This window comes from Panicum virgatum, chromosome 5K (assembly GCF_016808335.1).
Source record: "Panicum virgatum strain AP13 chromosome 5K, P.virgatum_v5, whole genome shotgun sequence".
Classification (NCBI taxonomy): domain Eukaryota; kingdom Viridiplantae; phylum Streptophyta; class Magnoliopsida; order Poales; family Poaceae; genus Panicum; species Panicum virgatum.
The window spans coordinates 1,096,388-1,118,926 of record NC_053140.1 but is presented as its reverse complement, the minus strand read 5'-3'; the positions used below and the strand labels follow the sequence as shown (position 1 = coordinate 1,118,926).

At 47.6% G+C, this 22,539-nt stretch overlaps 4 protein-coding genes across 4 annotated transcripts; all 4 read left to right on the top strand.

Moving 5' to 3' along the window:
- Positions 1–327: 327 nt before the first annotated feature.
- LOC120705517 (ras-related protein Rab7-like) lies at positions 328–4,909 on the top strand. The gene is made up of 7 exons (XM_039989900.1): positions 328–672; positions 778–804; positions 920–1,019; positions 3,629–3,775; positions 3,854–3,934; positions 4,023–4,165; positions 4,477–4,909. Exons 1-7 carry the CDS (start codon positions 620–622, stop codon positions 4,544–4,546), a joined length of 621 nt encoding a protein of 206 aa, XP_039845834.1. The 5' UTR covers positions 328–619; the 3' UTR covers positions 4,547–4,909.
- A 218-nt stretch (positions 4,910–5,127) lies between these two features.
- On the top strand, positions 5,128–6,929 carry LOC120705516 (cytochrome P450 71A1-like). The gene is made up of 2 exons (XM_039989899.1): positions 5,128–6,097; positions 6,192–6,929. Exons 1-2 carry the CDS (start codon positions 5,261–5,263, stop codon positions 6,807–6,809), a joined length of 1,455 nt encoding a protein of 484 aa, XP_039845833.1. The 5' UTR covers positions 5,128–5,260; the 3' UTR covers positions 6,810–6,929.
- Positions 6,930–13,912: 6,983 nt separating this feature from the next.
- LOC120710402 (cytochrome P450 736A117-like) lies at positions 13,913–15,523 on the top strand. Its single transcript, XM_039996094.1, has 2 exons — positions 13,913–14,549; positions 14,648–15,523. Exons 1-2 carry the CDS (start codon positions 13,935–13,937, stop codon positions 15,293–15,295), a joined length of 1,263 nt encoding a protein of 420 aa, XP_039852028.1. The 5' UTR covers positions 13,913–13,934; the 3' UTR covers positions 15,296–15,523.
- A 3,122-nt stretch (positions 15,524–18,645) lies between these two features.
- Positions 18,646–20,586, top strand: LOC120705514 (cytochrome P450 71A1-like). The gene is made up of 2 exons (XM_039989896.1): positions 18,646–19,612; positions 19,689–20,586. Exons 1-2 carry the CDS (start codon positions 18,674–18,676, stop codon positions 20,310–20,312), a joined length of 1,563 nt encoding a protein of 520 aa, XP_039845830.1. The 5' UTR covers positions 18,646–18,673; the 3' UTR covers positions 20,313–20,586.
- The last annotated feature ends 1,953 nt before the right edge of the window (positions 20,587–22,539 follow it).

The following is a 22,539-nucleotide window of genomic DNA, read 5'->3' as shown; positions in this document are numbered from 1 at the left end:
CAGATACAGGCTTGTGCTGGAACTGGAACCATATGCCTCCCCTGTCAGGCTGTCACCTGAATATTTATCTTTTGGCGCACCTGGCGACAGACAGTGCAGTATCCATGTTCAGTTGTTTGGCAGGCAGTTTGCACAGGACTAAACAAAAGCACAACTGGGAGGAATTCGATCAGCAGATGGGTGCGGTTTCCCGTTGCAACTGCAGCGGTTTGCTCCAGCTAAAATTGATTCAGTAGTGATGATGGGATTCAACTGGAAAAAAAAAACAACAACAGAAGATGCATCACAACGAATTTCAATCAAACCGGACTATCTATAGATGGCCATCAATCTCGGTTTGTAATTCATCAGTCAAGAAGAGGAACGCGGAGCCAACCGGTGACGGAACGGACCCAACAAGCAAACAAAGCAGCGGTAGCCAACGGAACGCGGATCGCCCATTCCCATTTCCCAAGAGCAGCGCCGGCGCAGCAATCCCCACGCGGATCGCCCAAAACACCTGGCGGAATTTCCAATCCCCTCCCCCACAGGCCACAGGCCACACCAGCAGGCAGCAGCTCTTCCTCCTCCGCTCCGCTCCCCGATCCCGCCCCCGGCCCTCCCAGATCCGCCCGCGCCCATGGCGTCGCGCAGGCGAATGCTCCTCAAGGTCATCATCCTCGGCGACAGCGGGTGCGCCACGCGATTCATTACACTCTTCCATTCAATCCCGTCCTCTTTTTTTTTTCCCGGCGCCGTTTTTCTGATCCCCTTTCTACGCCCCGCGCTTCCTGACAGGGTCGGCAAGACCTCGCTGATGAACCAGTAAGTTTTGCCTTGTCCCTCCCCTTAATCGACTTTACCAGTAAGTTTTCCGGGGGAAGATTGTTCATTCCTTCGTTCGGGGGCGTGATTCTGGTTCCTGTGCTCGCGCGCGCAGGTACGTCAACAACAAGTTCAGCAACCAGTACAAGGCCACCATTGGCGCCGATTTCCTCACCAAGGAGGTCCAGATCGACGACCGCCTCTTCACATTGCAGGTCCGCTTCCTTCCTCTCCCTTGCATTCAGCTTCCTCTGCGATTGGTTCTTGGGGGTGTCTGGGATCCAGGAACCCAATCCTGGATTTGGGGGCGAGCTCTGCGTCTGTCACTGTAGTTCCGGTGCCGAATTCTGACGCCGCGGTTCAGTCCTGTGCTCTGGATGAGCTTGTTCACGATCCGGACACCTCAAGTCTGAATTCTGAAACAAGTACCGGCTTCCTTTGCTCATAACAGCTTCACCAGGCTGCTACATTGATTGGGTACTTATTAGTCCGTACAGCAACATTCAGCCGCATTCATTAGCTTTTTTTAGCGTGTACTTCTCAACTACTCTGGGTGTGGGCTGGCTTGTTGGAGACGTTGAGTGATTCATAAGTGGTTGGGGGAAAACTGTCACAAGCGGGAATGGTGCTTCTGTCAACATCTAGTTACTTATATCAAATAACAAGGTTTCTAGATTGAATCCAAAGGCACAATGTGTCATGCTGGTTTCAGTTCACACTGCATAATGTTATGTAACTCCTCTTATAAGCTGCATCAAGTACTATGATATGACTGCATAAGAAAGGAACTACATCCATGTGACTCTAGATTAGACTGCCTGCTTGCAAAGACATTGAATCACTAATGCGGCTGAAAAACAGAAGCGGAAGCAGTATTGGATCATATATGCATATGCTCGAGTTACAGCGTTGTGTGGATATGTTGATTCACTCCGAGGTTTCTGTTTGGGGTATCAATCATCACTTAATCAGCTAACCAGGATAGAGCGGAGCTGGGCCTCATAGAGTCATAGTGCTCTGTGCCTCTGTCAAGACTATTGGGAGACATAGTTTCCTTTGAAAATATGTCCCATTCATAATTCCCGTGTACGTATTATCACCCATACTTCATGGATTGTCTACTGACTTTGGCCGAGATAGTTTATATTTGTCTGGCTCAGGTCATAATGGATGGTGATGTAGAGCTGCTATCTATTTGTCATGTTCTTTTGAATTCTGACAAGTATTTGCTATGTCAAGTGGTATATTAGTACCTATCTTAAAAAACAAGGGCGATGTTCAAAATTGTACTAACTACCGTGGGATTAAGCTGATGAGCCATACGATGAAGCTTTGGGAGAGGGTTATCGAGCATCGCCTAAGAAAAGTGACAAGTGTAACCCAAAACCAATTTGGGTTCATGCCTGGAAGGTCAACCATGGAGGCGATTTTCTTAATACGACAATTGATGGAGAGATATAGGGAGCAGAAGAAGAACTTGCACATGGTCTTCATTGACCTTGAGAAGGCATATGACAAAGTACCGAGAAATGTCATGTGGTGGATCTTGGAGAAGCACAAAGTCCCAACTAAGTACATTACCCTCATTAAGGATATGTACAAGGATGCGACGACATTTGTCCGGACATGTGATGGCAACACCACTGACTTTCCTATTAACATAGGCCTACACTAGGGGTCAGCATTGAGCCCTTATTTATTTGCTTTAGTGATGGATGAGGTCACAAGGTATATACAAGGTGAGATCCCTTGGTGTATGCTCTTTGCTGATGATGTGGTGCTAGTTGATGAGAGTATGGCAGGGGTTAATAGGAAGTTAGAGCTGTGGAGACGAACGTTAGAGTCGAAAGGGTTCAGACTTAGTAGGACCAAGACCGAGTACATGATGTGCGATTTCAGCGCGACTAGACATGAGGGGGGAGACGTTAGTCTAGATGGGCAAGTGGTGGTCCAGAAGGATACTTTTCGGTATTTAGGATCGGTGCTACAAAAGGATGGCGACATTGATGAAGATGTTAGGCATATAATTTCAGCTGGCTGGTTGAAATGGCGGCAAGCTTCTGGCATCCTTTGTGACAAGAGGGTGCCACAAAAGCTAAAAGGCAAATTCTATAGGACATCAATTCGTCTGGCGATGTTATACGGTGCTGAATGTTGGCCTACAAAAAGTCGACATGTCCAGCAACTGAGTGTAGCAGAGATGCGGATGTTGCGGTGGTTTTGCGGGCACACAAGGGGGGATAGAGTCCGGAACGAAGTTATTCGGGATAGGGTCGGGGTGGCACCAATTGAGGAGAAACTTACCCAGCATCGGCTGAGATGGTTTGGACATGTCCAACGTAGGCCTCCTGAGGCGCCGGTACGTAATGGGGTTCTTGAGCGGGTCGATAATGTAAAGAGGGGTAGATGTAGACCTAAACCGACGTGTGATGAGTCGGTTAAGAGAGACCTTAAGGATTGGAATATTTCTAAAGAGATAGCTTTGGATAGGAGCGCTTGGAGACTAGCTATCAATGTGCCTGAACTTTGAACTTATTTCTTTCGGGTTTCATCTCTAGCCTACCCCAACTTGCTTGGGAAAAAAGGCTACGTTGTTGTTGTTGTTGTATTTGCTATGTCAAGCATTTAGGTGATTAGGTCAATACATGTCGGTACGATTACTGCTTGTAAAATTGCTTCTGCGTTTTCTTTTCTTATAATCCGTACAAGTGCCTGTAATTTCCCTTCTTAATGTGATAGCAGCTCTCCTGCCACTTTTTTAACATTATAGTAGCTCCTCTGGCATTTAGCTTACCACACATTTGTTTCTCTGTCTGAAGCTTAGATATGGGATACGGCAGGACAGGAGCGGTTTCAGAGTCTTGGTGTGGCATTTTATCGGGGAGCTGACTGCTGTGTTCTTGTATATGATGTCAATGTTACCAAGTCATTTGAAAAGCTCAACAACTGGCGTGAGGAATTCCTAATTCAAGTAAGTAACCTGCTTATTGGTGGTCTAATTGTATTGCTGTTTATGTCGTAAAAAAATGACTTATTGTTCATGATACAGGCTAGCCCATCTGATCCAGAGAATTTCCCATTTGTTGTACTTGGTAACAAGATTGATGTTGATGGTGGTAATAGTCGGACTGTGAGTATTTCTCGTTGCTAGTTACTACTCATTCCTGCTTGCACCGAATTTATTCTGTATTGTTGTTAATTCTGCTTGACTTTTCCAGGTTTCCGAGAAAAAGGCCAAGGCATGGTGTGCTTCTAAGGGGAATATCCCCTATTTTGAGACGTCGGCTAAAGAAGGCTTCAATGTGGAAGCTGCTTTCGAGTGTATAGCGAGGAATGCTATCAAGAATGAGCCAGAAGACATGTAAGTTTAAACGGTAGTATGTTGATTTTGATATTGTTGCACATTTCGTTGTTACTTGACAAATAATATCCAATCATGGACTAATTAGGCTTAAAAGATTCATCTCGTGCTAATCAGTTAGACTGTGTAATTAGTTATTTTTTAAACTGTATGTAATGCTTCATGCATGTGTCCGAATATTCGATGTGACAGGTACTGTAGAATTTTTTTTGGATCTAAACAGGGCCTAACATGGATATATACTAGGAAGGAGATATCCTTACTGGCAAAGGCAGTCCTGTAACTTATTGACTTTTTGCTGACTTGTGTAGATATCTTCCTGATACAATTGATGTTGGGGGTGCTGGAAGGCAACAACGATCATCAGGCTGTGAGTGCTAGAAGATATGGATGGAGGCGATTTCGTCAGTTGATTGGTTTGGTTCTATAGGGTTTGTAATGATCGGCTGTGTGTTCCCATATACAAGATATTTAGTTTGTGGGGCTGCTATTTGTGGATGGTCAAGGTCTACATGGGGGTGCTTATTGTTGACGCCCTTATGTGGATGCAAAGGACATTCTTTTGTAACCGCTGCTGGTTGGTGGTTGTTGTATCGGCGCTAGATGGTACAGTAGGGTTGGAGTACATTCTAGTCTTGTAATGCTTTTGATTGTCAAGGTGCATGTATGTATCCAAGGACTGATGTTTTCGCTAGTGTTGTTGTAAATGAAAACAATATGGTTTCTGCCCAGTTTTTGACCGTAGATGTGGTGGCTGTTTTCTTTCTAGCCGCTTGCGATGACCTTGACACGTTGTACCATGGGTGTGCGCTGTGCTGCTTATCTGTATGCGTGGAATTTGTGCGATTACTGTGAATTCGTCAGTCCTCTTGAGCTTCTGCTGTTCCAGCAAGCCAAGCAGCCGCAGCCAACCGTCCAGCCAGCCCCAGCCACGAGCTGCAAGTTGTAAGACGATTTGACGCCACGTGCACCACTGATTGCAGTTGCGGACGCACCCTGTCTGTCGTCGTCCCCGACCCCATCAGAGAAAATGGCCGCAGCCTTATCAGATCCGACGACGCCAGCCAGAGCGCCGGCGTCTCACCGTTTGCAAACATGGACGTCTCACCGTTTGCTGCACTGTTGCTCGGTGCTCTCGTCTCCCTGCTCTTCTTCGCCACTAGGAGGAGGAATCCCTCCTCCGATGGCCGGCGTCGTCTGCCTCCGTCGCCGCCGGGGCTTCCCCTCCTCGGCCACCTGCCCCTCCTTGGCCCCCTGCCTCACCGTACGCTCCAGGCCATGGCCGCCAAGCACGGCTCCGTGATGCTCCTGCGCCTCGGCCGCGTGCCCACCGCGGTGGCCTCCTTGGCGGCCGCGGCGCAGGAGGTGATGAAGACCCACGACCTGGCCTTCGCGAGCCGCCCGAGGGCGCGCATGACGGAGCGCCTCGTCTACGGCCGCGACATGGCCTTCGCCCCCTACGGTCGGGAGCAGGAGGCCGCCGCGATGGTCGGCCGCGTCCGCCGCGCCTCACCGGGCGCCGTCAACGTCACCGCCCTCATCATCTCCTACACCAACGGCGTCATCTCCCGCGCCGCGTTCGGCGACCAAGGGAGATTCGGGGTGGACGACGGCGAGAAGCTCACCCAGCTGTTCGCCGACTTCGAGGAGCTCCTCGGGACGGTCACCATCGGGGACTTCGTGCCGTGGCTGGCGTGGGTCGACGCGCTCATGGGGCTGGACGCCAAGGCGGCGCGCACGTCCGCGCAGATGGACGCCTTGCTCGAGCAGGTCATCGCGGACCACCGCCGGAGGCGACGTGACGGCCGGCGAGAGGATGACGGCCACCGGGACTTCGTCGACGTGATGCTGGACGTGAACGAGGAGGCGGAGGAGAACGCCGCCGCCGGTGGATTCGTGTTTGACAACGTAGCCATCAAGGCCATTGTCCTGGTACGCAGCGCACAGGTTCTTCTTATGAACTGCTAGATTATTAATTTGAGGCACGCATGTAACATGATCAAGCTTGATCGATCGGTATGTCCAGGACATGTTCGCCGCCGCCACCGACACGACCTACACCTCTTTGGTATGGGCCATGGCCGAGCTCATCAACCACCCACACGAGATGCGCCGGGTCCAGGACGAGGTCCGCGCGGCCGTCGGCGGCGGCGGCCACGTCACCGAGGACCACCTGCCGAAGCTGCGCTACCTCAGGTGCGTGATCAAGGAGACGTTCCGGCTGCGCACGCCGCTGCCGCTCCTCCTGCCCCGGGAGACGATGGAGGACACGCAGCTGCTCGGCTACCACGTTCCGGCGCGCAGCCGCGTCATCGTCAACGCCTGGGCCATCGCGCGCTACCCCGCGTCGTGGGATCGCGCCGACGAGTTCGTGCCGGAGCGGTTCGCCGGCGGCGACCTGACGGCGGACTACCTGCTCGGGCAGGATTTCCGGTTCGTGCCGTTCGGCGCCGGGAGGAGAGGCTGTCCTGGGATCGGGTTCGCCGTGCCATCCATGGAGCTGGCGCTGGCGAGCCTGCTCCACCACTTCGACTGGGAGCTGCCGGCCGGCGGGCCGTCGAAAGTGGAGATGGACGAGCTGAACGGGCTATCGGTGCGGCTCAAGGCGGCGCTGCTTTTGGTTGCTAAGCCATGGTCTCCTTAATTAGGAGGGAAATTTGAATCTGTACATTAAAAAATTCTAAGATTAGCGTTATCTCACTAACTTGTGGAGCACATGATTCAATAACATATGGGTCACGATGGTATATATCTAATTTTAGGACATGCATACACTACCGGAAACCTTGTTTTTGCCGTGTGCGCCAAGGTTTGCCGAGTGCAAATTCACGGGCACACGGCAAACATAAATTTTGCTGAGTGTGCTCAATAAAACACACAGCAAAATTAAAGCACACGGCAAAATCATGCTTTGCCGTGTGTTTTTTTTGGCACACGGCAAAGAATACTTTTGCCGTGTGCTTTTTTGGCACACGGCAAAGAATACTTTTATTTTGGCACACGGCAAAGTAATAAAAAAAATTTGTCTTCTCACCTCAAAACTTTTTCTACACTTCACATACAACATGTGGTACTCCATGTTAAAATTTGATATATTTTTGTATTTATTTGTTATATTTAACTAATTAATTACATTTCAAGCAATTTTTTGAATCAAATCAAATTTGAACTGTAAGTGATTCAAATAATAGAATAAAATAATTAAAAAATGATATTCATGTTATTTAACATAGTTTGAGGCCTTACCTATCAAATGAAAAGAAATTGCAAACATCTTGTCCAGAAAAAACGATCACAAATTGTGCTTGAATGATTTTAAAATTCTAAAAAAATCAATTGAAGTCTGAAAATTATGAGATTTGTCAATATCTCATGATATCATATGTGGAGGTTGCGGTAAAAATTTGAGTGGGTTTCGTAATTTTATCACGTATGATGCTTACAATTGAAAACAACTGTAAAGAAGAATCAGAGAGTTGAGAAGGATGCGGTTAGGTTTGGAGTGGAAGTGACGATCAAATTTGGGTTTGACTTCAAAAAATTTTCTATAGACAATATATATTGTTTCGTGTAAAATTTTGGTAATTTTTTGGAACCACTTGGTAATTTTAATGTATCAAGTGCAATTATAGAATTTATATAAATTGAATTTTGATCTATAACTGCATAAGATAATGCAATAATATGAGTAGAAGAATTAAATATATATAGTTGAGTGAATTTGATAAGTATATTCAAAGTGTATGGTAATCAATTTGGAAGAATAAAAGAAGAAGGAAACAAAAAGAACAAAAATAGAAGGAAACAAAAAAATAAAAAAAGGTTTGTCGTGTGCCAGATCAAGGCAGCTTTGCCGTGTGCCCCAGATCTGGCACACGGCAAAGTGAACTTCAAATTTCGTAAACAATCTTGGATGAAGAAACTTCCAAAACAAAAGTTGTAGATCTCGAAAAGTTATAAAACTTTGTAGTTGACAACTTTTTAATTTGAATTCGTTTAGGGTCTCAAACAATCAATTTAGACTCGGTTTAGTATAGTATATGGGGAAAGAAAATAAAGTATAGACACAACTGATTGTGTGGTGTAGTGGTAGAGAAGGTTAGATGTAAAGGGGAGGTCGCGGGTTCGAAACCCGTCGACCGCGTTGTGCATGAAAATTGGCTGAGAGTTGTGACTTTGGTGGAATGGGCTGTGGCTCACCGGTGGGGTCCTCCTCTTCGAATTAAATTTTTTTAATTTTCTATTTTTAAAATCAGTTTTCTGAAAACATTTATGCTGTGTGTTTTTTGACACTCGACAAACTCTTTGCCGTGTGCCCGATAAATGGCACACGACAAAGGTCCTATTTGCCGATGCCTATTTGTCGTGTGTCTTTTGCCGTGTGCAACACACGGCAAAGGGTTTGCCGTGGGTATTTTGGCCTTTGACCCGTTTCCGTAGTGATATATGTCTTTGGATGTATGTCTTTCTAAATCACGGCTTGCTAGCGCCCGGACGTCCGATCCATTAGACGCTCCAACGATGCAACGCAATATTAAATAATGACGTCTGCAACATAGAAAGAAAATATCTGCAACATAAAAAAAAAGGGAGTGTCTCCAGGTCAATCGTTTGATATTTAAGATATCTCTCAATCACCGGTTATAATTGTACCACCCACACTAGATTGTGCTTATCATGCCCGCAATTACTGTTTGTGTCCGTTTGAAAAATTATCAGGCCCGCTTGTCGTTAGTTGAAATCCGTTAGCACCTTCTGTCGTCCTGTTGTCTAGAGCCCAAAAATAAGACCCGTTTTGTCTCGTGACCCAATTTATCAAGCTGTTTTCTTGTTGTTTTAAGCCCAAATACAAGGTCCATTTTGTCTCGTGGCCCTGTATCTCTAGATATTTGTTGTCTGAAGCCCAAGGCCTGTTGCCTCCCTTGCTTTGAAGACTCTTGTCCTGTTGTTTTGTTTGTTTTAAAGGTCTTTTTATTTATGAACCCAAAAAACCCATACCAGCCATATGTGTGCCAGTGAAAAAAAATCCTTGTTGGGTTCAGAAAAAAAAGAAAAAATTGGCGGGAGTGGCCACCATACGATCCTTGGAGATACATGATAGAACATATAGTTCACCAAAAAACCCTAACTTCTACTTGTTCGAACATGCCCCAGTATCATCAAGCTTTCTCTTCAATTCTTCATTGCTGGGAGCTCCAGTGCAGAAGGATGCATGTTGAACATCTAGTAGGTAATCCACCAATTGGAGATGGAACTGTAAACGTTTTCCATGACTCTAAAGCCCACACCTACATCATTGAAGCTCTTGCATCTGCCATCAAGTAGTTTTGCATGTGATACCAGAAAGGGAAAAAGTTATCACACACACACACCACCACACACACACAGATTTATAACAGTAGCAGAAAGGGAAAAAATTAACTCTCTCTTTCACTCATTCACTCACTCACACACACACAGATTTATAACAGTAGCAGAAAGGGGAAAAAATAAACTCTCTCTCTCACTCACTCAAAAACACAGAGAGAGAGAGAGAGATGAATTTCAATCGCAATTAATTGAAAAAGTAGGGACACATTGACACTACAAATTTATAGTATTTACAAATCATGCTAAGCTGCAACACGGATCCCTTCCTCAACCATATCCCGCAATGAAGAAAATCCTTCAAGACATGTCGACTCTCCCCCTCGCTCCCTATCAACTAGGTACCTTAAGACAATGCAACAGGACATATATCGGTGATAATTCACAAAATCAAAAGCTAAAAATCCACAAACTGAAGCTAGTGGAACACAAAAATTCCAACTGGAATTAGACAAAAAAGTTAAACACTATAATGACAGATTGTGAGGCTGAATGCAAATCAGCTACAATGCAAAAGATTAAATGACTATAACTCATTAGTAACTTATGGTTATGGCATGCAGAAAATAATTTGACAGGGCTCTAGCTTGTCAGGCACTAATTTGACAGGGCTAATCAAATTATGATATGTTCAACATAAGATGATTCGCATGAACCAAGCATTGGGATTTCGCACAGTATGGTAGTATCGAGATATAAACTAGAGATTAATTCTAAATGGAGCAGGATGCAAAAAATAGACTGACATGCAGCAGATTGCTTTGAAAAACAAAGATTACTCAAGAAATAGCCAACTCGTATTAAGAACTATGGGGCGTACAGAACAAAGACAAAATCCATTGATTTACAGCTGAAGAAACAAACTCTGTTAATTACTGAAGCAACAGCTAAGAGCAACTCCAGCAGGGCCTCTATTTGGATGACTAAACCCATATTTTAGTCATTTTGCTCAAATTTTCATCTCTAGCAGGACCTCTATTTGGGTGACTAAAATGAGGAGGTGACTAAATTTCCTCTTCCATCCCCTCAATTTGGTCACCCTCTACTTAGACTAGCAAAAGTAAGGCCCACCACTTTTAATCTATTTAGTCGGTGCTGTTGGAGTAGAGACTACATTTTAAATGACTAAACTTGAAAAGTGGGTGATTAAAATGAGTTTTAGTCACTCAAATTTAGTCACTCCACTAGAGTTGCTCTAACTAGTATGTTCATCGGATCGGTTGAACAATCATATGGTTAAAAAAAACAGCCATCGCATGGCCCACCATTAATCATCCAAAAACCGGTGTGGCTCAATTTGTCATTTCTACCAAAGCAACTTAAAAATTGAACAAAAACCCACCCAAAAAAATGAACAAAAAAAAACTATCTAATCCTGCAGCGGATTTGCCTATAGCAAAATCCAGTTAGGCAACATGTGGCTACCTCGAAGGGGGCAAAAGATCTCTGCTGGTAGGATAGCCGATAGAAGCAAAATCAAACGCAGAAAAAGACCACATCAAAAAACGAAAAAACATGGGTACCTCGAGGGGGAGGGGAGATCTGGTGCTAGGGATCAAAGACAGATGTAGATGGGGTAGACAAAAACACCAGCGCACGAGTGGATCGGCAGATAGCCACCGGGGAAGACGTATCGCTGGCCGGCTCCCCCACTACCCCAGCCTCCACTGAAGGATGCAAACACGGTTGAAGATGGGCGACGCACCCACATGTAGACAAAACAGGTAAAGGGTGGATTTTTCTGAACCCGTTAATGTGCCGTACGGACCCGGTTGGATGAATTTCACAAAACAGGATCACCACCGTAAGTCGCCGATCGGACGCGTCTGCGCATCGATTGAGAGATAAGCAATATCTCAGTCAGTTGACAAGGAGCAAATCTGTAAATCATTTGTCCCGAAAATCTAGAGAGAGAAAAAATAGGTGGGGACGGTTCCCAAATCCCTCACCGTGAAGTTCCGCCTTGGATTCTTGCCGCGTGGTTACAGACCTGATCCGACGACCGACCGATCGACGTCTTTTCTGCTTGAGCGTGTGCTCCTCCAGCTCAACGCGCTGCTCAGGAGATGAGCGATGTGGGCTAGCGAGGCTGTGGCCGTCTGGAGATGTGGTGTCGGCAGCCACGCAAGCCACGGCGCCTCAAGCTTGGAGCCACCGCCGCATGCTATGCACCTCTACTGTACTGTACATATATGGTGGTGGTGGCACCTACTACTTGTTGATTTTGCCATTCCGTTTCTCAGCATTCCGCATCGTCCGTTGCTGGGACTGACTGGGAGCTACCTAGCTTGATCAACACTGCAGCATGGCCGCCTCACTTGTTGCCCTGCTCGCCACTACTGAGCCCCCTTGGCGCACAGCCCAGCTCTTCTAAGGGACGTTCCCGCTTACACATAACACCTCACTTACGCTTTCGTCCTCGCTTCGCGTAAAAAGGTCAACCCAAAGGTGCTATGGCGGGAGGACAAGGACTTATAAGTTGGCTCCACTCTTGTTCAACTAGCAAGGTGGTACTAAACATGTTCACGCAGCACTCATGGGCCACTACTGGGCCATCCAAATTGGACCGGATGTCACAGGCCTGCCGCTCCTCGGCCACCTCCACTTGCTGGGCCCAGGGTTTTTTTTACCGACCGGTAGAATGAAACCGGCGCCGTCCGGTTCCGGTAAACCGGACCAGTTTGACCAGTAACCGGAAAAACGGGTCAAATTCAAATTCCAAATAAAAAATGATAGTTCAACCGGTTAGCCGACCGGTTAGGCCGGTAAACTGGTCCGGTTTGAGTGGGAACCGGGGAGTTGAACAAAAAAACCGACGGAAAATCCACTTTAGTTCAAAATTTGAATGTTTGTACTCCCTCCGTATTTGTAAAAGAAGTCGTTTAGGACAGTGACACGGTCTCCAAAATACAACTTTGACCTATTGTTATTATAAAAATATTTATGGAAAAATGATATATGTATACTTTTATGAAAATATTCTTTAAGACAAATCTATTCGTATAATTTTTATATTTGCAAACTCAACAACTTAAAAATTATTGATGATTTATATTCTCAATGTTTAACTCAAACCTTGTCCAAAATGACTTCTTTTACCAGTACGGAGGTAGTATAACATGTTTTAGCCTAAATGAACCCTCAAACCCTCTTTTGTACTACTTTTACATTAATACAATGTATAACATGTTTTACATTGTATTTGTATCAAGGTTTTAAATAGCCGGCTATAGCTTCTAGAAAGGCCAGACGCTATGACATTTATCCCACTAAAGCCGGCTATTGCCCGCTATAGCCCGCTAAATGCCATAACGGCAGCTCTGCCGCTAAACGTCTTAGCCGGCGATTTAAAACCTTGATTTGTATATTTTCATATGCACGCTTTTTTTGTTTAACTTCAAATGCCCGCAAAGTATACTAAATGAACGAATATTTAAAAAAATTTGACACCATTAGATTCGTCGCAACTTGAAGTATTTTCATAAATGTTTTGAGAATTTTTTATTTTTTGAATTTAATTTTGAATTTTGAATTTGGACCGGTTTACAACCGGCCGGTACCGGATCCGATCCGGACCGGTTACACCGGTAACCGTGGTTTCTGGACCGATTCCGGTCGGGATAAAAAACCCTGGGCCGCCTACCGCACCGGGGGCTCAGGTCCATGCAGGTTTTTTTTATCGACCGGTGTGACAATACCGCCGCCCTCCGGTTCCGGTAAACCGTACCGGTTTGACCAGTTACCGGAAAAAACCGGCCAAATTCAAATTTCAAACCAAAAACAGCAGTTCAACCGGTTTCCACCGGTTAGCCGACCGGTTAGACCGGTAAACTGGTTCGGTTTGAGTGGTAACCGGCCAAATTCAATTTTTTTTCCTTTTTTGGTTTAAATTCAAATGCTCGCAAAAGTATACTAAATGAATGTTTGTATAACATGTTTTAGCCTAAATGAACCCTCCAATCCTCTTTTGTACTACTTTTACATTAATACAATGTATAACATGTTTTACATTGTATTTGTATACTTTTGTATGCACGTTTTTTTTGTTTAAATTCAAATACCCGCAAAGTGTACTAAATGAACGAATATTTGAAAAATTTTGACACCATTAGATTAGTCGCAACTTGAAGTATTTTTAGAAGTATTTTTAAGATTTTTTTATTTTTTTCAAATTCAAATTTGAATTTTAAATTTGGGCCGGTTTCGGAACCGTAACCGGTCCGGACCGATTTGACCGGTAACCGCGGTTTCCGAACCGATTCCAGTCGGTTTTTTTAACCCTGGTCCATGGCCGCGTCGTGCGGCCCTGTCATGCTCCCCCGTCGTGGCCTCCTCCGCGGCCGCCGTGGAGGAGGCCATCAAGACCCGCGACCTCGCCTTCACCAGCCGCCCCAGCCTGCGCATGGCCGACCGCCTCTACTACGGCACCCGCGACATGGTGTTCGCGCCCTACGGCGAGCGCTGGCGCCAGCTGCGCCGCGTCTGCGTCTCCCACCTCCGCACCCAGCGCCGGGTCCTCCGCTTCGGCGCCGTCCGCGAGCAGGAGGCCGCCGCGCTGCTCGGCCGCGTCCGCGGCACCGCCGGCGCCGTCGTGAACCTGAGCGACCTCCTCGTCGCCTTCTCTAGCGCCGTCATCTCGCGCGCCACGTTCGGCGACGCGGGCTACGGGCTCGACGGCGGCGCCAACGGAGGATGGGCGAAGCTGAGGAAGGTTTTCGGTGAGTTCGAGGAGCTGCTCGGGACGGTGCCGATGGCGGAGATGGTGCCGTGGCTGTGGCTGGTGGACGTGGTGACCGGGCTGGAGCGGAAGGCCAGGCGCACGTCTGAGGAGATAGATCGGCTGCTCGAGAGGGTCATCGCCGACCATCGCCGGCGACGTCGTGGTGGTGCACGGCGGGTCGGAGACGGGGAGGAAGATTGCAGGGACTTCGTGGACGTGCTGCAGGACTTGAGCGAGGCAGAGGAAGAGGTCGGGGGAGTCCAGCTCGACACGGTCGCCATCAAAGCCACAATCCTCGTATGCTCAGCTCTGATCTGATGCTCGCTCTCTCTTGCATTGTTCTTTTGTTCATAACAAGATGGAATTTTATTTACCGGGATTGTAAACCCTGGTAGGACATGCTCGTTGCCGGCACCGACACTACGTACACGCTGCTGGAATGGGTCATAGCGGAGCTCATCAACTACCCAGCCCGGATGCGCAAGCTCCAGGACGAGATCCGCGCGGCCGTCGTCGGCGACCACGTCACCGAGGACGACCTTCCCAAGCTACCATACCTCAAGGCCGTCATCAAGGAGACGCTCCGGCTGCACCCGCCGGGGCCTCTCCTCCTGCCGCGGGAAACCCTCGAGGACACCGAGCTGCAAGGCTACCACGTCCCGGCGCGGACGCGTGTCGTGATCAACACATGGGCGATCGGCCGGGACGCGGCCACCTGGGGGGAGCACGCCGAGGAGTTCATGCAGGAGAGGTTCGCCGCCGACGGCGAGGCGGAGTACCACAGGATGGGGGCGGACTTCAGGTTCCTGCCGTTCGGCGGCGGGAGGAGGGGGTGCCCGGGCGTCGAGTTCGCCGTGCCGGCCAACGAGCTGGCGCTGGCGAGCTTGCTGTATCATTTCGACTGGGAGGTCCCAGTTCCAGTTGCAGGTGGAGGGAGGCCATGGACGACGGCGGGATCGTTGGTGGACATGAGCGAGGTGAACGGCCTCTCCGTGCGACTCAAGAGGCCTCTGCTTCTGGTAGCTCAGCCCTGGCCTGCCTGACATGCAAGCTGATCCTGGGCTCTGCTCTCTCTCGCATTAAGTGGTTGTGGTAGTATGTTTTGAACATTAGCAATCTCTTCTTGGTATGGCCCGGCCGGTTCACTATTTGAAAAGGGGGGAAATCAGCTAGGCTCCGAATTTCGTGCAAACCTGTTCAAATAAGTTTTGGAATTTGGCTGAAACTTAAGAAAACTTGAATGAACTTTGACAGTGAAGTTTGAAATCTTAGCGAAGTATTGAAATATTACCCAAATCCGAAAAAACCTGCGCAAAACTACCAGACCTCAAGGGCCCGTTATCAAGGAGCTGCGTACGGTCCGGTGGTTAACCAATGACCAATGCACAGAAATGAAAAACATGTAAGCCTGGATAGAGAGAAACTAATGCAACAGGGAAGAAGATGATAAAAGAAGACAGGTGCTCTGACAAACGGAGGCTAACAACATCAAGTGAGGGGTATTTTCCGTAATTAAAAGGTACATTTGAAAAATATGGCAGATTGAGCAATGCAACCAAACATAGCAATTAGGTATCTGACTCCTGTCATCCGCAAAGCACATAGACAGACGCCCTGGATATGCCAAGCTGAATAATGTCGCGTGTACAACTCTGCAACATACTTGTTTATATGGTACGTGTTGACATGTACCTTAACTACCTCACTAGTGCCAAGAGTACTGGCGTTGCTAGTCTTGTCACTTTATAATCATTCAGTTACATCGCAGCATCACGTAGTACAAACGACAATCACTCTCTTCGCTGTTTGGTTCCTCCAGCCAGCCAACAGTATTTTCCTCTCACATAGCTCCAGTACCAGCCTCCAGCCACCAGCCAGGCAACAGTATTTTTCTCTCACACCACTCCAGCACCAGCCACCAGCACTAGTACAGCGAACAGTGATTGTACAGTAGTAGTGCAGTGCAAGCATAGCCATCATCTTATCTTGTCTGCCTTTGGATTCGCTGAACATGCTGGTTCATGGAGGAATTTGGGATTTTTTTTTGAAGAAATAGAATTTGGGATTTTCATCAGTACCAAAAGATGACATACTTTTAAAAATATCACTGTCAGTTATGGATCACTTATGTCCCTGTCCCCCACTTTTAAGCCCTACTCCCTCTCCCTGCTCTTCCTCCAATGGCACATGTATGGGCCGATGACATGGAAGGAGGGAATACCAAAGGAAAAGAAAAACACCAGATGAGCTCTGTCTGGCTGAAAATAAGAAGAAAAAAAAGAAGACAAGTTGGTATCTCTTACCCGTCAAATAGCGATGCTCTTTCCTAGCTCATGCCATGCCGTCCTGCCCTACACTAGCAGCTAGCAGAAATTAGCCCAGCAGGCAGGCAGGCATCTCTCTTACGGCTCACGCCGGTCGCCTAAAGACAAATGACAAATGCCACCTGATTGTTAGTACCGATCATTTAGTAAATGAAAGCAACATCTCTAGCTAGCAGGACTGATGTGCTGTCGGAAGTGTAGTTCCGTCCACTGTCACTGTAGACATCAGGTGATCTTTTTCCAAAACCGTCGCCACCAGCACAAACAAACTCGTCCATTCTCATCCAGTGAGCTATACTACGTACGGGCACAAGATGTGATCATATTGCATACTAGCCTTCGTATCTTCATATCATTTTCATCTTATCAAGATAGTAAGCATGAGAAATAATATAATGATCCATCCAACAAAAACTTTAACACGTTGTTTAAAGTTAGTTGTAGGTCTCATGTGATAGATCGAGAAGATAGGCTAGCTTAGCTCTTGATTAAAAGCTAGATTTTCTCTCCCCCTCCTTTACCCTTTGCAGAGTCACGAAGTATTTTCTGCAATGTGATATAAAAAAACTTCTTTATAGATGGGTAAAAGAAAGTAGCAAGCATCAAGCATGATCACTTATTTGTGGGACAAAAAAAAACAGAAATTCAGTGGACAAGCAAGTGGCCCAAAGCTTGGACTTTTTTTTCTATGCTAGCTGTCCCAGAGCTATTTGAGAAACAACTAATCTCAAGGTCCATGAACCAATAAGTCTGACTAATCCTGGTTTGTTATGTTTAGTTGGACGACTAATAACATTGCTTTGAAACCAAAATGATCACAACCTCTCATCTCATGAGCATCTCACAGAACCGTCGTCACCGCAAACAAACTAGCTAGCTAGTGAGAACTTTGCCTAGGAAGTCAAAATGGCCACAACCTCATCTAATGAGCTTCTCCCATACCGTCGTCGCCACCACAAACAAACAACCTAAAAAACCAAAATGGTCACAACAACAAACAGCTGCGAGATGTGATCACACTGCATGCCCCAGAGCGTTATTTTCAAAAATAATTGAATTAGATAGATGCTAGACCTCTTATCTTTATCTCATTGTCGTTCTAGTTAGAGAAAAAGAAAGACGACGACAACGCCTCCAACAAAAGAACTTGGCACATAGTCCAAAGTTAGGATCTTCAGTTTTGGTGTTTCTTTTAGCTCTTGATGCTGTGTCTGTTTTCAGAGGTGAATCCGGTCTTTCCACTGCGCTGTAAAACGTTGTCGTCTTTCAAAGACATGGAGCCCTAATTATTCTAAAAAAATAGTCCAAAGTTATAGTATGCCACCCACATGATAGAGTCAGGGTGTGTTTAGATTTGCGAATGCGTGTTGGTAAGACAGCCCGCTGGGGCGCCTGCCGCCCGCGTTCGAACGCAGCTCAACGCAGGGTTCGCACTGGGAACAGTGTTCCCGCGAGGGCTGAGGTGTGCGTCGGGGTGTGTGTGCGCGTGTGTGTGGTGGTATGAGTACTTCAGTATGGCGTGTTCCGAGACTACTCGGGCAGCCTCGTCTGCGTTGAGTCCGGTTAGCATGGGCGCCCAAAATCTTACATGACTTTCCAGTGCTCTTAGGTGTTAAAAAAAAGGGAAAATTCGATTCATGCCACCACAACTCCGTAAATTTGGGTTTCATGTTGAAAATCATGCCACTCAATGGCATGGATTTCAACATGAAATCCAATTTCAAGAAATTGTAGTGGCATGGATCCAACTAACCCTAAAAAAAATGTGTGTTTAGATTTTTATCCGTAAAATTTTTGAAAAAGAATCTTGCTATTTTGGAGTACTAAATGAAGTTTATTTACAAATTTTTTTTGCACAAATAGATTGTAAATCGCGAGACGAATTTAACGAGCTTAATTAATCTATGATTAATTTATAATTACCGGATGATTATTGTAACATCACTATTACAAAATATGGATTATGTATCATGAATTCATGATAATCTTGAAATCCGCTATAGAGGTGGCACCCAGTTGTCCACTTTTCTTCTCTCCTCCTGCAATTCTATAAATGGATGATACGTTGAACGGAGAGCAGGACAGTGCAGTGCAAACATGGACATCTCGCCGTTTGCTGCCCTGCTTTTGGTTGCTCTCCTCTCCCTGCTCCTCCTCTTCGGCAGCAAGGGGAAGAAGGGTGGTTCTCCGTCCAGCGGGGACGATGGTCGGCGACTGCCTCCGTCGCCGCCGGGGCTTCCCCTCCTCGGCCACCTTCCCCTTCTTGGCTCCCTACCGCATCGTAAGCTCCAAGCGATGGCCGCCAAGCACGGCCCGGTGATGCTCCTGCACATGGGCCGCGTGCCCACCGTGGTGGCCTCCTCGGCGGCTGCGGCGCAGGAGGTCATGAAGACCCACGACCTGGCCTTCGCGAGCCGCCCGAGGGTGCGCATGGCGGAGCGCCTCCTCTCCGACTACGACATGGCCTTCGCCCCCTACGGCGAGCTCTGGCGCCAGTCGCGCCGCGTCAGCGTGCTCCACCTCCTCAGCCAGCGCCGCGTCCGCTCCTTCCGGCACATCCGGGAGCAGGAGGCCGCCGCCATGGCCGGCCGCGTCCGCCGCGCCGGCGCCGGCGCAGCCGTGAACCTCAACGCCGTCCTCATCTCCTACACCAACGGCGTCATCTCCCGCGCCGTGTTCGGCGACGACGGGAGCTACGAGCTGGACGGCGGCGAGAAGCTCGCGAAGCTGTTCAGCGACTTCGAGGAGCTGCTCGGGATGGCGACCCTGGGGGAGTTCGTGCCGTGGCTGGCGTGGGTGGACACGCTCATGGGGCTGGAGGCCAAGGCGAGGCGCACGTCCCAGGAGATGGGCGCCTTGCTGGAGCGGGTCATCGCCGACCACCGGCGGAGGCGCGGTGGCCAGCGGCGGGAGGGCGACGGCCACCGGGACTTTGTGGACGTGCTGCTGGACGTGAACGAAGCGGAGGAGCACGCCGGCGGCGGCGGCGGCGGCGGAGTCCCGTTTGACAACGAAGCCATCAAGGCCATGATCCTGGTACGGGTGAACCTTCAATAATTATTCCTTGTCTTGTGTGTGCCAGAAACTAATGAACATGTACATACTCCGGCAGCTCATGTTCACCGCCGCCACCGACACGACCTACACCACGCTGGTATGGGCCATGGCGGAGCTGATCAACCACCCACACGAGATGCGCCGGGTGCAGGACGAGATCCGCGCCGTGGTCGCCGGCGGCGACCACATCACCGAGGAGCACCTGGAGAAGCTGCGCTACCTCAAGCACGTGATCAAGGAGACGCTCCGGCTGCACGCGCCGCTGCCGCTGCTGCTGCCCCACGCGACGACGGAGGACACCCAGCTGCTGGGCTACCGTGTTCCGGCGCGCACCCGGGTCATCGTCAACGCCTGGGCCATCGCGCGCGACCCCGCCGCGTGGGAGCGCGCCGACGAGTTCGTGCCGGAGCGGTTCGCCGGCGACGACCTCACGACGGACTACATGATGTCCGCGCAGGACTTCAGGTTCGTGCCGTTCGGCGGCGGGAGGAGGGGCTGCCCGGGGGTCGGCTTCGCCGTGCCGTCCATGGAGCTGGCGCTGGCGACCCTGCTCTACCACTTCGACTGGGAGCTGCCGGCCGGCGGGCCGTCCAAGCTGGAGATGGACGAGATGAACGGGCTGTCCGTGCGGCTCAAGGCGACGCTGCATTTGGTCGCAAAGCCATGGTCTTGTCCCTGATCGATCGAATGCATCGACGGACGTTCAGACATCGGCGATCACTACTCTGGTTTCTCTGTACCAATAAGCATACGCATATATGCCAGCTTCGACGGCTAGCCGACGATGGCTTTCTATCCTATATAGCTCGCGACTTGTTGTAAGATGCTACTACTGCGCGCAACGTACCTGTCAATAATCAGCTATGGGCGATCATACGTCGATCGAACCCATTGCTATGGTGAACCTGTCTGCTATTCTCTGGATCTGGAAGCATCATGTTCATTTCAGTGTACATTCTCCAGCCGCATAGCAGACTTTTGTCAGCATCCCTGTGAACAAGCTGTTCAATGCTTGCTGCACTAAGGAGACGCCTCCTTTGCCGTGTGCGAGAATCTTTGCCGTGTGCACTATATCGGGCACACGGCAAACAGGCTTTTTGCCGTGTGTCAAGTGTTTAGCACACGGCAAACACATGGACACACGGCATAGCCCCATCTTTGTCGTGTGCCGAGCAATACAGCACATGGCAAAAGAGGCTTCTTTGCCGTGTGTTTTTGTTAAACACACGGCAAATTTGACTTAAAAAAATTAGTTCCCCGTTTGAAATTTTTTTACTTATCTCTATATTGTACGTGGGACTCTACATTAAGTTTTGGTAATTTTCTCGGTCATTTTGCTATATTTAACATTTCTATTTCGTGAAAAGGAATATTAGAGAATAAGTCAACTTTGAACTGCAATAATTATGAATAAAATATTAATGAAGCAAAAAAAATGTTGTTCACATTATTTTTTCCCATTTGAGCTCTAATCTAAAAAATGGATGCAAAATTTGAAGATCTTACTCATGAGCCATGCCATGAACCGTGTGCCCTTTGCCGTGTGCGGCACACGGCAAACCCTTTGCCGTGGGCTTTTAGGGGCACACGGCAAAGAGGGCGTCTCCCATAGTGCTGTCTACTATTGTTCAGGGGCCAAAATAACCATAACATAAGTAAATCACAGACCTTCCATCCCATCAAACAGGATTACGAGCAGAACATGATTAGCATATATACAGCATAAGTCACACAGTGCATCGATCTATCACCGTACAGTAACACAAGTCTTAAACAGTACCTCCACAAACCAAGTCGGATTCTAAGAAGTGCTGATATACATACCAAAGTAGGTTATACAAAGTGCAGCTTGTTGCACTACTACTTTGGAACGAACACCTTGCATAGATATATACAGTGAGATATCCAAAGCCCAAAGAGTACAAGGATTCATATGACGCCTTCTGTATGTGTTTTCTGATGGCTGATGCCATTTGTTTAATCCTCTTGATAACAAAGACTCTGTCCCTCTGTCCGTCGGCGAGGCAAATGCAGCCCCGACTGATAATATTGTACTAACCACCATTTCTAAATACTTAGCAACGTTGACCAACACACGGATACCTAGGCAACTCACCTTTTAAGCATGAAATGACCAAAATACTCTTTTAGTATTTCTAGAACATCCAATACCTACAATATTCATGTGAGGGCAAAATAGGAAATATGCTTCAAGAAACGTGAAGTGTCAAATAAAGTCAGATCCTAATAAAATATAAAGTGGTAAGAGTAAGGCTAATAATTTAATCTGTTGCTGGCTACAAAAATTTTCTCAGCTCAACTCCCGTACTACTTGTATAGTGGTTTAGCTCTCCATCATTAATACATGGCTCACTTGTCTCTCACAAAGTTTTTTTTTGTTCTTGTGCCCGAGCTAGCTATAAGCTTACAGCCTGTTTCTCTTCTCTCTCCTCTTTTCTCTCCTACACCTCAGTATTTAGCCAGCTTAGAGCTTTTCATTTTACTTGCTCTAAAAGGTGATACTTAAGTATAGTTGCAAACTGAGGTAGGTGTGTATAGGCCCATTAAGAAATACAATTTCACTGAACACACAAAATTGAATAAACCTGGTGTCGGGGTTCTGGCTGTGAGGACTGTGGAGTTCGTTTTCATGGGGCCTACCTCCATGGAAAAATCACTCAATCACCTGGACGGTTAATTTTCGTGGGGCCCAACTTGGGGAAATCTAATAAATTTCACTTGTGTTGTTAATTTTTAAATACTGATGGTTAAAATGGCCTTGTTTGGATCGTTTATTACCTAGAACACAGGTTTTTTGAAAAAAGAATCTCACATGCATGAAATACTAAATGAAGTCTATTTGTAAAAAAATTTTAGGAATGAGCGTAACTTTTCGCGACGAATCT

Bases quoted from the DNA above. Each gene is read 5' to 3' on its own strand.
- LOC120705517 (XM_039989900.1), top strand. From the start codon at position 620: ATGGCGTCGCGCAGGCGAATGCTCCTCAAGGTCATCATCCTCGGCGAC. The intron at 805-919 runs GTAAGTTTTGCC...TCGCGCGCGCAG, and splicing joins AAGACCTCGCTGATGAACCA to GTACGTCAACAACAAGTTCA. The intron at 4,166-4,476 runs GTAAGTTTAAAC...TGACTTGTGTAG, and splicing joins AAGAATGAGCCAGAAGACAT to ATATCTTCCTGATACAATTG.
- LOC120705516 (XM_039989899.1), top strand. From the start codon at position 5,261: ATGGACGTCTCACCGTTTGCTGCACTGTTGCTCGGTGCTCTCGTCTCC. The intron at 6,098-6,191 runs GTACGCAGCGCA...CGGTATGTCCAG, and splicing joins CCATCAAGGCCATTGTCCTG to GACATGTTCGCCGCCGCCAC.
- LOC120710402 (XM_039996094.1), top strand. From the start codon at position 13,935: ATGGCCGACCGCCTCTACTACGGCACCCGCGACATGGTGTTCGCGCCC. The intron at 14,550-14,647 runs GTATGCTCAGCT...AAACCCTGGTAG, and splicing joins CCATCAAAGCCACAATCCTC to GACATGCTCGTTGCCGGCAC.
- LOC120705514 (XM_039989896.1), top strand. From the start codon at position 18,674: ATGGACATCTCGCCGTTTGCTGCCCTGCTTTTGGTTGCTCTCCTCTCC. The intron at 19,613-19,688 runs GTACGGGTGAAC...ATACTCCGGCAG, and splicing joins CCATCAAGGCCATGATCCTG to CTCATGTTCACCGCCGCCAC.